Raw genomic sequence first — 14,914 nt, forward strand, 5'->3', positions numbered from 1 at the left:
CTCTTTTCTGTAAAATAAGAGAATTGAATTAAATTGTCTCTGAGTTCACTTCTGTTAGAGTTTTTAAAGCTGTCCCGGGGGGGCTTCTTAAGCAGATCCTCACAGAGTGGCAGTTCCTTGATGGCATCTTCACAGCTTGTTCTTCAGCTTTGCAGTTCCAGAAACTTAATCATTTCATTTCACTCAGAGTGAATTAGCCTCTGAGGGACTGGTTCAGGCTCACCAAACTCCTGGGATATTGACTGACCAACAAAAATTCCGTTTAATTACTTTATACTGAGACGTCCGCCTGGCTCCAGAATTAGAATGGTTCGTCTCTCTAGGACACTGTTCTGATCAGCATGTCTACTTAAGAGATCAAATTATAGATAAAAAGTTTGTTTTGATGAGCACAGAATTAAAGCAAAGGCAGTTTAGGTACTCTCAAGAATTGTTTCTAGTGTGCTGTGGTAGTCTAAGCTATAGCCTTTGTCCTTTTCAGAAACAAATTGCTCTAAAACAAAACTCGGGGATCATAATCTAGTTTCAGGCTGATACTGAGGAAATTCTCTGCTAACTTCCACTCCTCCCACCCACACTATGTTAAGCAGTTTGCTGTAATGAGAGGAAAACAACTTTCCTGCTGCTTATATTCTTTGTATTCTGCTCTTACTTTCATTTTGTTCATTCATCAAACCCTGAGAAAAAGCCCAACCATTGTTTTATTTGTAAGCTTTTAAGCTAAAAGTCTTCCTTTTTCACAAAAATATGTGATCTTGTGCTGCTTGTATTGGTGGGACGGAAGAAGAGACAGCTGGGCTCTGGCGTGAGCTCACAGCACTGGGGAAAAGTTTACTAAGCACTCAAGTGATAAGAACAAAACAAAACAATGAACTCTTTTAGAAAGTACTTATGAAACATTTAGACTCTGAGAACTTGACTGATAAAATAGAAAGCCAGAAAAAAGAGAAGTAGTTCCCGCTGGGTTTCCTTATCTGACTTATCATTAATCAGCCAATAATCTTAATGGCTTTGAATGGCTCTGTAAATGCCTCTCTATGAGAATGTCCTCAAGGAAGCAGGAGGAGCGTTTTAGGGAAAGCTAAGTTACAACAAGTTAGGAACTAGAAGGAAGTGATGACAAAGCGACTATCGAAGGAGTAAATAAAAGGGTGTTATGTTAGCAAAAGGAATTTGTGGGTAATAATACGGCATTCAGAGAACGCCAAACTTCTTTGTTGATTAAGTAGTAAGTGCCTGGCATTACGGTAAGTGTGTAGGGAAATGCCCAACAAAGTTGAAGACAGTCGCTGTACTAAAGGAGTTTGGCTCACACAACCCCCGTTCAGTAACTGGGACACATCTGCCTTCCACAGCCTAATTGATCTTTAGACTCAAGCAAAGATTAGGTACCAAGTGACAAGACTTGAGGCTGGGCTTGGCAGATTAGGTAGGGTTTGAATGAGGAAAGAGATCATTCTAAAAGAAGGGAGCGGGTGGCTGGTTAGCTCAGTTGGTTAGAGCACAGTGCTCTTAAGGTTACCAGTTCGATCCCACATGGGCCACTGTGAGCTGTGCCCTCCATAATTAGATTGAAACAGCTAGTACTTGGAGCTGATGGGTGCTGGAAAAACACACTTAAATAAATAAAAGTTAAAAAAAAATAAAAGGGAGCAGTATGGGCAAAAACATGGTCAACCTGGCGTGATGGGGAGGGACTGGCTAGTGAAAATAACCCAGGGCACACCAGGAAGGAGAGAAAAGAATTGAATGTTCACGTTATACAAAAGAAGAACAAAACTTTGTGCTTTTGAAAATGTCAGCAGTACATTTAACTAATTCCTCGTTTAAGTCTTTTGTCTACCTGATGGAAAATTTAACCAAATTCTTCATTTGTGAAAATAATAGTCGCCAAACCTATATGAAAAAAGAAAACTCCTAGATGTTTTCAAATAGAGGAATGACAAATACTTACTTTTAGATCTGAAAGGTGTAGTCCGTATGTAAGCTACCAGAATCAGGTACCCATAGAATTTAAGAATAAAGGTGAGAGGGAATTAATATGCACTAAATATCATATATATATTTACCTATTAATATATATTTTACTGCTCATTTGCTGTAGTGCTCACAACAATCTGTGAGGGAAGTAGTTTACCCTGATTTTAGAAATATGGAGGAAAAAAAGTTAATTGCTCAATATTGCAACTAAAAGAAGCAAAAATCAGTGTTCAATTGGATATGAAGATCAGATTTCTACAAAAATTCTGTACAATTCGAGTTTATAAAAATGTCATTGAGGAGACCTGAGCCTTACCTGAGAAAGGCTCAAACTTAGTGAAGGTATTAAAACACTGCCTCTGTACTAGCACAAGGCCCAGAAAACTTTACAATTTATTAGTAACCCTGGGTCACCTGGGTCTCCTGGAGGCTGCGGTTACCTCAGGCTCCACTGGGAAGGATCCCCTTCCCAGCTCACTCGTGTGGTCACTGGCAAGATGCAGCTCCTCAGGGACTTTGGACTGAAATGTCCCTCAGGCCTCCCTGCAGAGTATCTGCAACATTGTGGCCCATGAGATCCAAGCTAGCAAACAGGAGGGCGAGAGAGTGGGCAACATGAAAGTCTTTTGTCACCTCATCTTAGAAGTGACATCCCGTTGCTTTTGTCCTGTCCTCTTCACTAGAAGCAAGCCTTTATGTCCCAGCCTCACTCAGGGGAAGGAGATAACACAAGGCGGGGACCCGGGCGGCCAGGTTCCTTGGGAGCCATGTCAGAAGCTGCTGCCGTGAAACCATAACTGAGCAGGTCAGATCAGAGACCAGAGTCGTTGGGACCTTCTTAGCCTCCCGCTTAGTCTCACTGGTCGGTTCGTCCTTAACGTCTCCAGCACCTCGCACAGTCCTAGGGCTCAGCTCTGCCCAAACTTACTGCTGCTCTTCAGGGAGGGCTCGTGAATGAAGGATTCGCTGCTTCCTGCCTTTCCTGGGGTAACAAGTGAACAGGCATTTTGTCTTTTGAGTGTCTTTATGTTGAGCACTGTGCTCAAGGCTAAAGATGTAAAAATGGAAAAGATACTACCATGTGATATAATGGGGTACAAAGGTCTATGTTATTGTTATTGAGAGTATTTAACAAGACACTCTCCACCCACCCCAAAAGTACTCTACTAAGCTGATTATTAAAAAATCAGTATAGTCAAATGCTTCTGCATAAACAAATGTCTTCTTCAGTTTCTCTGGAACATAAGTTTATGATTTCTATGCCATTTACCCTGAAGGGGGAAATGGGAAAAGATCTGAGCTGAAACATACCTGAATTTTTCACAAGTCTTTTGTTTTGCTTAAGGAAATTATTCCCCCGCCCCCCGAAACACTCCAGTAATTTCTCTAGAAATAGGTTCTGGTCTGTTGAGGACAAAAGTAGTAAATATTTCACATCTTCAGTCTTCCCTCTTTCCCTTACTCAGGGCTCAAAGCATCTGCTGGCTTATCCTGGAGGCTGGATATATCTCCAGTGGAGAGTGGGAGCATGCATGTAACCAAGTTACTCCTTTTGAGAGACTGTTCCAGATTTTAATCTGCTTAATTTCCACAGGGCATTGTCCTGGGTGGGAAGAGGAGAGGATGCTGAGAAGGGCTGTCAGGGGAAGAAGGTAAAGCGCAGGTGGTGTTTTAGGTAATGGCAGTACCAGTTGTCAAGGGACGACGGGAAGGAAGCCAGAGTGAAGAAAGGAGGCCTCACCTCACCTGTGCGTGACTTTGTATTTAGCTCACCCTGTGAGAGAGGTGGCTCCATTTCAGGGCCTTGGCAAAGCTGAGGGCAACATCAAATAAATTCCACGGGGTTGAGAGATGCGGTTGGGCTGCAAGTGTTATCTATTAAACAATGGCGCTCTCTGGCCACTCCCCTGATAGCATTCCAGCTCAGGCATCAAGTTAAGAAACCCTTCCGCCCCCTACGCAACCCAACATGAGAAGTCTATTTTTCATGAGGGGCAGCCCTAGGAGGTTCACGCCACGGGGCTCTCTGATCCTGAGGCATTGAAAGGAGGAGCTAACACAGGGTTGTTGCTTGGGTTCTTCCTGGAGACCCTTTAGAGCAGTGTTTGGGCCACTCGAGTTCATTGTCGTTGCTACTCATCAAAATAAATCAACCTGGATTGAAGGTCACTACAATGTTGTTGGAAGATCCATGTGCTCCTGGGGCTGTGATGGCTGTGTATGTTGGGGAGGGTTGGAGACCGTCTTGTTTCAGCATCAGTGCTGTGCCAGATGCATGCGTTGTGTCATTCACCCCTTGCAGAACAGCTCTAAAAGAAAGGTGATATTCTCCCTGTCTTGCCAATGAGGAAACTGAGGCTGAGGTCAAGAGGTAGCAGAGAGGAAGAGGTCTGTCTTTTCCATTATGTCACAGCCTCTAGGAGAAACCTCTCCCTCCTCCAAGTGCTTGGCAGAGTTCCAGGGGAGCGGTGGGAGGAGAGCAGCGGGAGCAGCAGCCTCTCCCAGCAGTCTCTCCCAGCAGCCTCTCCAGGGGTGCTTCTGTTCCACTTCCCTGTCTCCGTACTCAGGGTCAGGACGTCTTCCCAAACTGCCCATAGGATGTGCTCCTGGCCTAGCCTGGTGGTACAACACTGAGAAAAAGCCACAAGTGGTCTGTTTCAAAGCAAAAGGAGGTCTTGTCCACAAAAATGTGAAGAAGACAATGGGGAAGGTTACAAGCTGGAGGGAGCCTGGTGCTCAGAGAGCTGTTTATAGCTCAGTATATAGGATGTAAAATACAGAATAAAGAAGAAACTTATAAAGTCATGCGAAGAGCCTTGGATTTTATCCTGAATGTAATGGAGAGGCATTAAAGTGGGCGAGGGGAAGGTGGGTGTGGATGTGTTAAGATTTGTATTTTTTTAATACATCATTTGGGCCCTTTTATAAAGGAAGGCACATTTGCAGGCACTGGTGAGTCATGGCTTTTGACATCTCTTTTATTGCCTTGTATTGATGTAAAATCTTTTTTAGACGTCAGCTCCTTGGGAGCAGTGGCCTTTACGTTGTGCCTGTTATATCCTTTATAAAACTTAAATGCTATGGCCACGGTCAGGGCTAAGTAAAGTATTTATTGAATACATACTGTAAAACCTAAAGCAATCCAATATATGTAGGACAGATAAGTGAAATAAAATCTTCATGTGTCTGTTTATGCAGAGGTAAAAAGAAGGATGATTGATATTTTGTCGCTGGAGAAGCAGGTGAAGGGAATGGAAACAACACGATCTCTGCTATTTCGGCTAACTCTCTATTCAGTGTTTTCCATTATTATGGTGCATAAATGCAGTTCACAGGCCATTGTTAGAGCTCTTTTTTTCTTCTTACACAACTTTTTGTTTTCCCTTGAGTTAGTAATTGTCTCGTTTCCTTATTTGCTTAGTTTCCCATGTACTTATTACTAATTTGTTTCTAACCTCTGCCCCTTGTATATACATCTCTAAGTGTTCTGACAATTTTATCTTCTTTAAACAATCCCCTCCCAGAGCTTTCTCTCTTCCTCTAGTCTCGCTTCAGCTGCTCTTCGGCCCGCTGCATAGCTCTCAGTTTAGGATTTTCTTTGTCATCATCCTGAAGATTCTGCACCTCTTTCTTCTGTTAGAAGTTCTGTTTTCTGGGTCCTTTTTCTTCTTGTTGTTTACACCTTTACTTTGCAGAGCACATGCTCCAATAACTTCCTGAGAAAGATGTGCATGGGAAGTAAATTTTCTGAGATCCTACATGTCTAAAAGGCCTTTCTTCTACCCTGACACTGATAGAAATGCAGATTAGATACGACTTTTTTCCTAGAATTTTGAAAGCATTGCTCTATTTTCTTCTTCTAGCTCCCAGAAATGCTATTGAAAAGTCCAATGCTATTGAGTCTAGATCTTTGGTGGTATACTGTTTATTCCTCTGTGGAAACTTTTAGGATCTTCTCTTTGTTTTTGTCAGTTTATGATGATACGTTTTTACTAAAGGACAGTTTTCCTTCATGTGCTGGGTACTTAGTGGGCCCTTTCAATTTAGAACGGGGTGGCAGCTATGGCCAAGCTCCTGTTCTGAGGGCCACATCTGGCTCTCCACTGTTTTTATAGAGTTTTATTGGCACACTCATTCATTTACATTTTGTCTGTGTCATTACAGAGACTGTATTGTCTGCAAGGCTTAAAATATCTGTGGCCCTTTATAGAAAATGTTTGCTGACCCCTGATCTGGAAAATCAAGAACTTCAATTCTGGTTTTAAAAGAAACATTTTCCCCTTATTTTTAAAGTTTTCTTCCTCATTTTTTGTGTTCTTTCTGAAACTCTTGTTATTTGGATGTTGAACCTCCCAGACTGGCACTTAGATATTTTTCTCTCCTCTTTTCCATCTCTGTTTTTATTTGTTCTTTTGTCTGGGATAATCTTTTAACTTTATCACCCAACCTCTCTATGAGTTTTTCAGTTCTGCTATCAAATTTCTTATTTTGGCATAAACTTTTCTATTTTTTAAATTAAGCCTTTTGTTATAATATAAAACACAGATACCAACACACACGCAAAACTAATACGTATAGTTAATAAATTATTATAAAGCAACTACCCTTATAAATACTGCCCAGGTTAAAAAATAGAAACTTTCCAGTAACTAAAAGCCCCTCTCTGTGCCCCAATCTAGTCACAACCCCCTCTGAAACATGTTTCGTGGATTACAACACACAGCAATATTGTCCTTTTTGCAGCTCAGATTGTCCCATCTTTGGCAGCGAAAACATTTCACGTCGTCCACGGCATCTTTTAACTGTGACCTTTTGTAGTCTTTGATTGTTTTTGTTTTTTCTGTTTTGTTTTTTATTGTTTTGTTGTTGTTGTTTTGCTATCTAGTGTAGCAGGATGTTTAAGACTCATCTTGTACATTCCCTGTCCTAAATCTGGAATCACCCATTTGTGCAAGAAACTCTGGATTCTTTTACTGGGAAATGGAACTTGAAGCTCCCGTTTGATTGCCAGCAATGGTCATTGCTACTGGGTTGATCGTTGTTTCTAGGCCTCTCTGGAGGGCAGAGCATGTATATTTCCCTTGCGTTTAAAAAATATATTTTTTATTGTATATTGTCAGAAACTATAACCATTGCATATCATTCTCTCTCCTTTTTAACCTTCATTTGGTGTTACTTCTACAAGTAACTCTGTATTTAAAACCCACTACCAACCCATATGTTGATGTTCCTCTCACTTTGCTTGTGTGAAGCTCATTCTTCAAAAGAAATCTGAGGATGGGATCATCAGAACAATATACCCTGAGTTCTTGCAGGTTAATAACTGTTTATCTATGCTCTATGACCTTGAAAGTCAGTGTTACTACATGTCTAATCCTTAGCTTGCATTTTCTTTCTTTGAGTGTCTTAAATATGTTATTCTATTTTCTTCTAGTAAAAAGCATTGCTGTTAAACTCTGATCGAATTTAACTTTATTTTTCTCGTAAGTCACTTGCCCCTTTTGCCCACATGCCCAAAAGTATGTTTGTCTGTTTTCTGTATAGTCTGAATATTTTTCCCATAATACATCGTGTGTTAATTCTTCTGGGCCAGTATTCTCAGGCATATGGTGTGTTCTTATCATTTGTAGTTTCAAGCCTTTGTTTTATTTTAGCAATTACGGTTTTTGTTGCTTGTTCTGTTGCCTTGCTTGGGTTTCTGTTAGGGAATCCTATTGTCTGTATGTTGAACCTTCTTCATCTGTCTTCAGGCCACTTGGCCACCTTCTTTCAAATTCTTTTTATCTCTTCATTTCTTTTTAGCATTTAATTTTTCCTTCCTATATTTTATTTAACAGCATTATCTGTTGTATTTATTCACTCGTGTGTTTCTATTAGTTCAGTCTTCATTTCTGAATTTTTTTTAAATTTCTGATTCTTTGAGTTCTAGCACCTCATTTTAAGCTTTTCTTATTTTTCATTTATGTGGGTCTCTCACCTCTTGCATAATTTTTTAAATGTTTTTAGCTCACTTTAAAACCTTGACACGTTTTGTTGGCATGCTTTCATTGTCTATCTGCTATCATATTTTTATTCCCAAGAGCTCTTTTTATTCTCTTAATGCTTCACCTTTCTTAGTAGAAGAATCTTCTCATTTCCTAAATAGCTTATCTTATTTATCTATCTAAGGGTAGTAATGATATTATATTCTACCTGCCTAATTTACTTTCTCTCATTTTGTTTCCTCCTCCTCCATTTGTTTTGGCCTTTATCATTTCAGACACTTTCTTCAAATGTATCATAATCCTTGGTTATTGACACATGTTTAAGAGTTAGACAATTTTTAAAAAAACTGATTAAAATGTCTGTGTGCTATAAGTAGGTCTTGTTGAAATCATACCATAATGTAACCTGGTTCAGCAATTTCATTGTAAAACTCCCAGTGTATCTTTTAGTTGAGTTTTTTCCTTGGTGCTGATCAAAACTTTCAGAGAAGTTTCTTCCAGTATCCTGACCTGGAGGGTATAAGCCTAACTGAAAGTGTTCAGGGAGTCATATGAGGAGAACGTTTTTACTGTCAGTATATAAACTTTTGCTTAAGAAAGCTGCCTCTAGCTGTTGATGATTTTCCCTAGTCCAGACTCGTATTTTCACACTCTCCAGAGAATAACCTCTGGTAACGGTCCTGGGACGGCAAGGGACAATTGCTGAGCTATATGGAACAGGTGAGGAGAACTGGAAGGTTCAATTTCTTAATCAGTTTTGTCAACAAATCCTCCTGTTTTAGGCCCACCTTCAACTTCACTTCAGACATGCCTATTGTTTCCCGTTGCTGAGCTTTATGTGGGTTCTGCAGTATAAATTAAGTTGCTTGAATTGGACTTTCCTGGGTCTGCTGTCATCACTTATCATTCTGCTTTCCACTTTTCTAAAATGCTATTGCTCTTGTCTCTTCTCTCATCTTCTTTGTCGTGTGTGTGTGTGTGTGTGTGTGTGTGTGTGTGTGTGAAGCCCTTTACTATATTGTTCAGTAATATTTCAGGAGAGAGCAGAGCTAATGTATATATTCAATTCACCAGAAGTCTTTTCACCTTTATTATATTGTACAGAGAATCTCAGGGAAGTTACTTTTCTGGTCTGTTCTTGATTATATTAAAACAAATGATAAAATGTTTTTTTATGACACATTGTTTGTGTGTTTGTTTTAATAGATGCTCCTAATGCTGGTCTGAAAAGTCACAAATCATGTTTTATTTTCCCCTTTTATGCCAGGCCTTTTCTATGTTTAACCCAGTACATTTCTATAGCTTTGTGGGCCCATTCTTTTGAACAGGGAAGAGAATGTGAGATGTCATAAAGAAATGCTCTATGTTGAGATGTATGTGATAAGCCCTAGAACAACCACTAAGGAATAACTTTTAAAAAATAGTGAAAAATCATGAAAAGACTTAAGAGGCTACCTCAGAAAATATTCATTAACTATTAAAAAAAAAGTAGTAAAAGGAATAGAGGAACAAAAAAGACATGAGACATACAGAAAACAAAAATTAAATTGGTAGACATAAGCCATCTATATCAATAATATCATTAAATATTAATGTCTTAAACAGTCCAATCAAATAACAAATTATCAGACTAGGTTTTAGAAAAAGATCCAGCTATATGCTAGATAAACAAAATAGAGACTAGGAAAGCAATCCAGAAAATCAGTGAAACCAAAAGTTGGTTCTTTGAAAAGATCAACAAAACTGACAAACCTTTAGCTAGACTGACCAAGAGACAGAGAGAGAAGACTTAAATTACTAGGACCAGAAATGAAAGGGGGGGCAGTACAATCAAGATTACAGAAATAAAAGTGATTTCAGAAGAATCCCGTGAACAATTATATGCCAGTAAATTGGACAACTTAGGCAAAACGGACAAGTTACTTGAAAGGAATCCTACATAATGTGAATTGACATTGTGATGCATTTACAGGCTGCTGCCTTCTCCCCTCAAGGATGCAGTGGACGTATCCACCTGGAGAAGATGCTATACAATGCAAGAGGTGAACTCCGCCCTTAGTAAAATCCAGCTGGTGGGATATTCTCAGAAAATTGTGAGTGTTGATAAGATTTTAAGAAATTACTGAATGCTTTCGATTTATATTGTTTTTTTGGTAGGATCCCATAGTTCCCTTTCATAAGCCATTCAGTCACTAGAATCTTGTACTAGTGCACGGTGAAAGGACAGAACATGTGTTCTTTTCCTCCATTCCTTCCAGGTTCTTACTGACGCTCGTTCCTAACCCTTACATTCCCCATCACTAGCTAGTATTTGATTGATCAGCATTTTATGGGTCAGGAGAAAAGCATCTCATTTTGTTCACTTTAGAATAGTGGGTGCTTACTTTGCAGATTTGGGGCAAATGAGATAGGAAATGGAGAACATAAAAGAGATCAAGAGGCAATTTGGCGAGCATAACTTTTGAGCTCTAACCTGATAATGATTAAGGGTTCCCATTTCTGTTAACTTGTACCCAGAGCCACTCAGTACAGAAGAACCATAACACTAACATCTAACCTGAAAAGAAAAAGGAAACTGAGTATCTGTCTCGTTTATTTGGTAATGTATCATCTCTGCCTTTTCATGAGTGAGGCGTGGGTGCCTGGTGACATGTGGATGGGCTGAAACTCTAAGAGGTGACAAGTAAAGACTGTAGGATTGCTTTCTGTGTCAGCCACCTGGTCTCCAGCATCCTTCTGTTTTCCTGTAAGCTTTCTGGTTTACTTTAAAATAGTTTCTAAGTGGAGAAGAGTATTTCTGTTGTTTTTTTCCTACAAACTCGTGGCGTGGCTGCATTGCTGCAAGCTCATCACACATTCTTCCTGTGGTTCTTTTCTAGGAGCTTTTTGGTGCCGTGCAGGTGACTCCTCTAAGCTCTGGCTACGCCCTCGGAAGCTCCAACTGGATCATCCAGTCCCATTATGAGAAAGTGTCTTACGTCTCTGGGTCCTCTTTGCTTACCACACACCCCCAGGTAACTCCGAATTCTCTCTTAACCACTCAGCTTTTTGGTTGTTTAACCCAAATTCAGAATGTAAGGAGAGTAGCATCCGCTGTTTTTAAACCTTCCTAATTTTGGTTTCTACAGACACTTTTTTTTTCCAAATTGTAGGAAGAGCACTTACCATGAGATCTACCCTCTTAATAAATTTTTAACTGTATGAGGCATTATTGGTGACTGTAGGTACCATGTTGTACAGTAGAGCTTATTCATCTTGCTGAACTGAAACTTTATGTTCTACTGATACTCTTTATCCAAGTTTAGATTATTCATGCCCCAACATTAAGGATTGTAAGTTCCTCTGTAAGATTCTGCTGCCTCTAGGGTCACCTCTAGAATGCTGATATTTCCCAACACTTCTAAGAATCATAGCCTGAATGTAGAACAGAGGTGGAGACTTGTTTACTCAGCAAATGTTAATTGCTTAATATTTATTAAGGGCCTATTATGTGTCAAGCACTCCTCTAGGTGTTAGAGATCCAGTGGTGACCCACAGGCAAAGTCCCTGCTCACAGATCTACGTCCAGCAGATGTGTGGAGAGAGGATGGTATACAGAAAATGAGCACAGTAATTTCAGGTTGTGATACAAACACAAAACAACAAAGTAGGGTTATGTACAGAGTGATAGAGACTCATTTAAATTGGATGATCAGAGAAAGCTTCTGGGGGAGATCTCATTGGAATTGAGACCTGAAGAAATGAGCCATGGAAAGCCGTGAGGGCAAAGTATTAGCGACATGGCAAACGAAAGGCCCCTACAGCAAGAACAAGCTGGACACAGAACAGAGAGGACGATTGTGATCGCAGCATCTGAAGTATTGTTAGCAGAGCCTGGGAGAGTAGCAGAGACCAGGTCATGTAGGAGTTGGTAGGCCATAATAAGAAATTTGGGTTTTAGTTTAATGTGTAGAGGGAAGCTATCGGAAGGTTTTAAGGAAGTCATTCATTAACAATCATATTGTCAAGAAACTAAGTACATAAACATTATTATAAATGTATTATTTATTCCATTTTAGACATTTGTAAAGAATTTATTCATTTCATAAATCCTGGTTTGTTCCATGTTTGTAAAGGAGGGCAGAGGAGATTAGATAGTGGATGGATGGATGGACGGACGGACGGACGGACAGACAGACTGATAGGTAGATGTCTTGGGGAAGTCTGTATCCCATTTTAATATGGGAAAAAGAATGGCTGCCATAAGTCTAGAATAGTAGGATGCTTCTGAGCTGCCACTATGCATTGTTTTTTTCATACCTTCTTTTATAATCAAGTTTCATCTCAAGGTCTAGAGGGGACACATTGTTATTTTTCCCATAGTTAGCAGAATTCTGGACCTTTCCCGCTTATTGAAATCAAAAGCCCATCAATGTCATCTTAATCTGCTTGATTGAATCAAAATTTTTTATTGGCAGCTCCTAATCATTCCCGATATAGTCCTCCATGAAAGACAGAAAGATTATTTGGCTGCCAACTCTTCCTATTTGTCCTGCTTAAATCAAAGTCTTTACAGTACTATTGATGTAATTTCCAGTAAATTATTCTTACAAGGTTCATAAATTTAAAGGGAAAATAAGGTTTTGAAAGTAATGAGCAACATAAGTAATTAATTTTAATTTCTAGCTGGCAACCAGGATTGTATGTAAAACAGAAAATAAATTAGATTTTCTTTTACTCAGATCATTGGATTCTGTGTTGAATTAGCACGGATAAGAAAAGTTTGGGTTTGGAAAAACCCAATAGGCCACTTCAGAGATCAGCAAACTATGGCCTGTGGACCAAATTTGGCCCCTGACCTGTTTTTGTAAATAATGTTTTGTTGGAATACAGCCACAGCCATTTCTTTATGGATTGGTAATGGCTGCTAACACATCATTGCAGTGGTTATACTTTAAAGTTAAACTTTACAGAAAAAAGCCAACTACTGGTCTACTTGAATGGAACCTTCATTAGGTACAAACAAAACAGCCAGCGGCGCTAATGATCTAATAAGCAAGGTGGAATGAGGCTTCGGATTAAGCCTGAGGCAGTAAGAATGGAAAGACAAGTTAAAACATTGGCAGGTCTTTCATTCAACAAACATTTATTGAATGCCCACTGTCTTCAGGTAAGGAAAATTACAACTCAAAGATTTCATGCCTGGATGACACTGAGAATGGTGATAATGACACTGGCTGACCAGGAGAAGTTGATGGGTGGAGGGGTTTTTAGAAGGGGGTAGTGGGTGTGATGAATAGAAATTTGAGAGAACATTCGTAGTTGGAAATACAGAGCTGGAACACAGATGTGAAGGCAAGCCTGGAGACAAATTGGAGAGTTATCAGATTTCTGAAAGTATATAAATAAAGGGCTGAGGGTAAAAGACTGAGCTGTAGGGAACATTTACCAATAGACAGTGGAAATGGTCCTGACCAAGACAAATGGTCCTGAATAAGAATGTTTGGAGAGTTAGGAGAATTGAGGCCAAAAAAAGGACAACATCCCAGATGGAAAAGGAAGAGAACCTGCCTTTACTAAGCACAAGGTCTCCGTCTTAATGTTTTTAAATTGATCTGATATTCAGTAACCATGCTAAATTCTCAAATTTTCTAATATTTATCTATTGGTGATAATATTATCTGCAAAGAGGTAATAGTTTTGTCATTTTTCTTCCAATCCTTACATCTTTTATTACTTTTTCCAGTCTTGTAACTGGGCTTTCTAGTCCCATGTTAAACGGAAGTGACGATAGTCGCATCCTGGGCTTGTATCAGATTTTACAGGGAATGCTTTTGTAATTTCTTCATTAAATATGATGCTTGCTATGCGTTTTTATCAATTTTAGGAATTTCTCCTCTATTCCTAATTTTCTGATTTTAAAAAACAAACAGATATAGATATTGTACCTTATCAATTGTTTTTTCTGAGTCTGTGAGGTAATCATGTGATTTCTTTCTATCAAACCATTAATGTAGTGAATTGTAATGTTAGCTTTTCTCACCTTGAACCTTCCTTGCATTCCCTGAATAAATCTTACTTGATCACAATTTATTCTTTTTAATGCCCTCCTGGAATCAGTTAGTATTTTATTGAAATTTATAATCTACATTTGTAAATGAAAAATGAACCCAGGCATGGTTTTCTTGTACTGTCTTCATTTGTTGGAAGTACATTAGTCTCATTAGGTGATTTGGGCACCTTTCCCTCTTTTTTCTAATGCTACAAATATGCTGATAGAGGTTATCTTTTCTTTCTTTCCAATTACAGTTGTCATTTAGATTTCTTTCAGGTGTACAGGATAGTGGTTAGACATTTATATGATTTACAAAGTGATCACCCCAATAAGTCTAGTACCCATCTGACACCATAAATAGTTATTACAATATTATTGATTATGTTCTCTATGCTGTACTTTACATCCCCATGATATTTTGTAACTGCCGATTTATACTTCTTAATCCCTGCACCTTAGGAATTTTCTTGAAAATCAAATTCCCATAAAACTGTCTAGGCCTGGGATTACCATTTAATTATTTTTTCATGTTTATTGAACTATTTTTTCTAGGTCAAAATTGTACCAATTTTGGCAGAAATTTATCCATTTTGCCAAGGTTTTCAAAACATGGAATTATTTATGCTACCCTTTTAATAAACTTTTTTTGTGTGTAATTCTATTTTCATTCTAAATTTTGTTTATTGCCATCACTGTTTTGTGTGTGTGTGTGTGTGTGTGTGTGTGTGTGTGTGTGTTTTGGTCAGACTTGTCAAAACTTTTCTACATTACTGTTTTTCTTCAAAGAAAAAGTTTTTGCTTTCAATGATTTTTGTTGTATTTCCATTTTCTATCCTGCCCTTTATTATTTCCTTTCTCGGTTTTATTCTGTTCCTTTTCTTTTAATACTTATCTCATTTGTATTAGTCTTTCTTTG

General features: G+C 38.9%; 1 protein-coding gene across 1 annotated transcript in view; it reads left to right on the top strand.

The window, feature by feature from the left end:
* Positions 1 to 14,914, top strand: part of INTS9 (integrator complex subunit 9) — an 86,703-nt gene that overhangs the window by 49,714 nt on the left and 22,075 nt on the right. The window contains exons 7-8 of the mRNA XM_019733114.3: positions 9,937 to 10,057; positions 10,844 to 10,978. Coding sequence (XP_019588673.1) covers positions 9,937 to 10,057; positions 10,844 to 10,978 — 256 coding nt within the window. The remainder of the gene's footprint in view (positions 1 to 9,936; positions 10,058 to 10,843; positions 10,979 to 14,914) is intronic.

This window comes from Rhinolophus sinicus, chromosome 15 (genome assembly GCF_057876585.1).
Source record: "Rhinolophus sinicus isolate RSI-liver-muscle chromosome 15, RSI-T2T, whole genome shotgun sequence".
Taxonomy (NCBI): domain Eukaryota; kingdom Metazoa; phylum Chordata; class Mammalia; order Chiroptera; family Rhinolophidae; genus Rhinolophus; species Rhinolophus sinicus.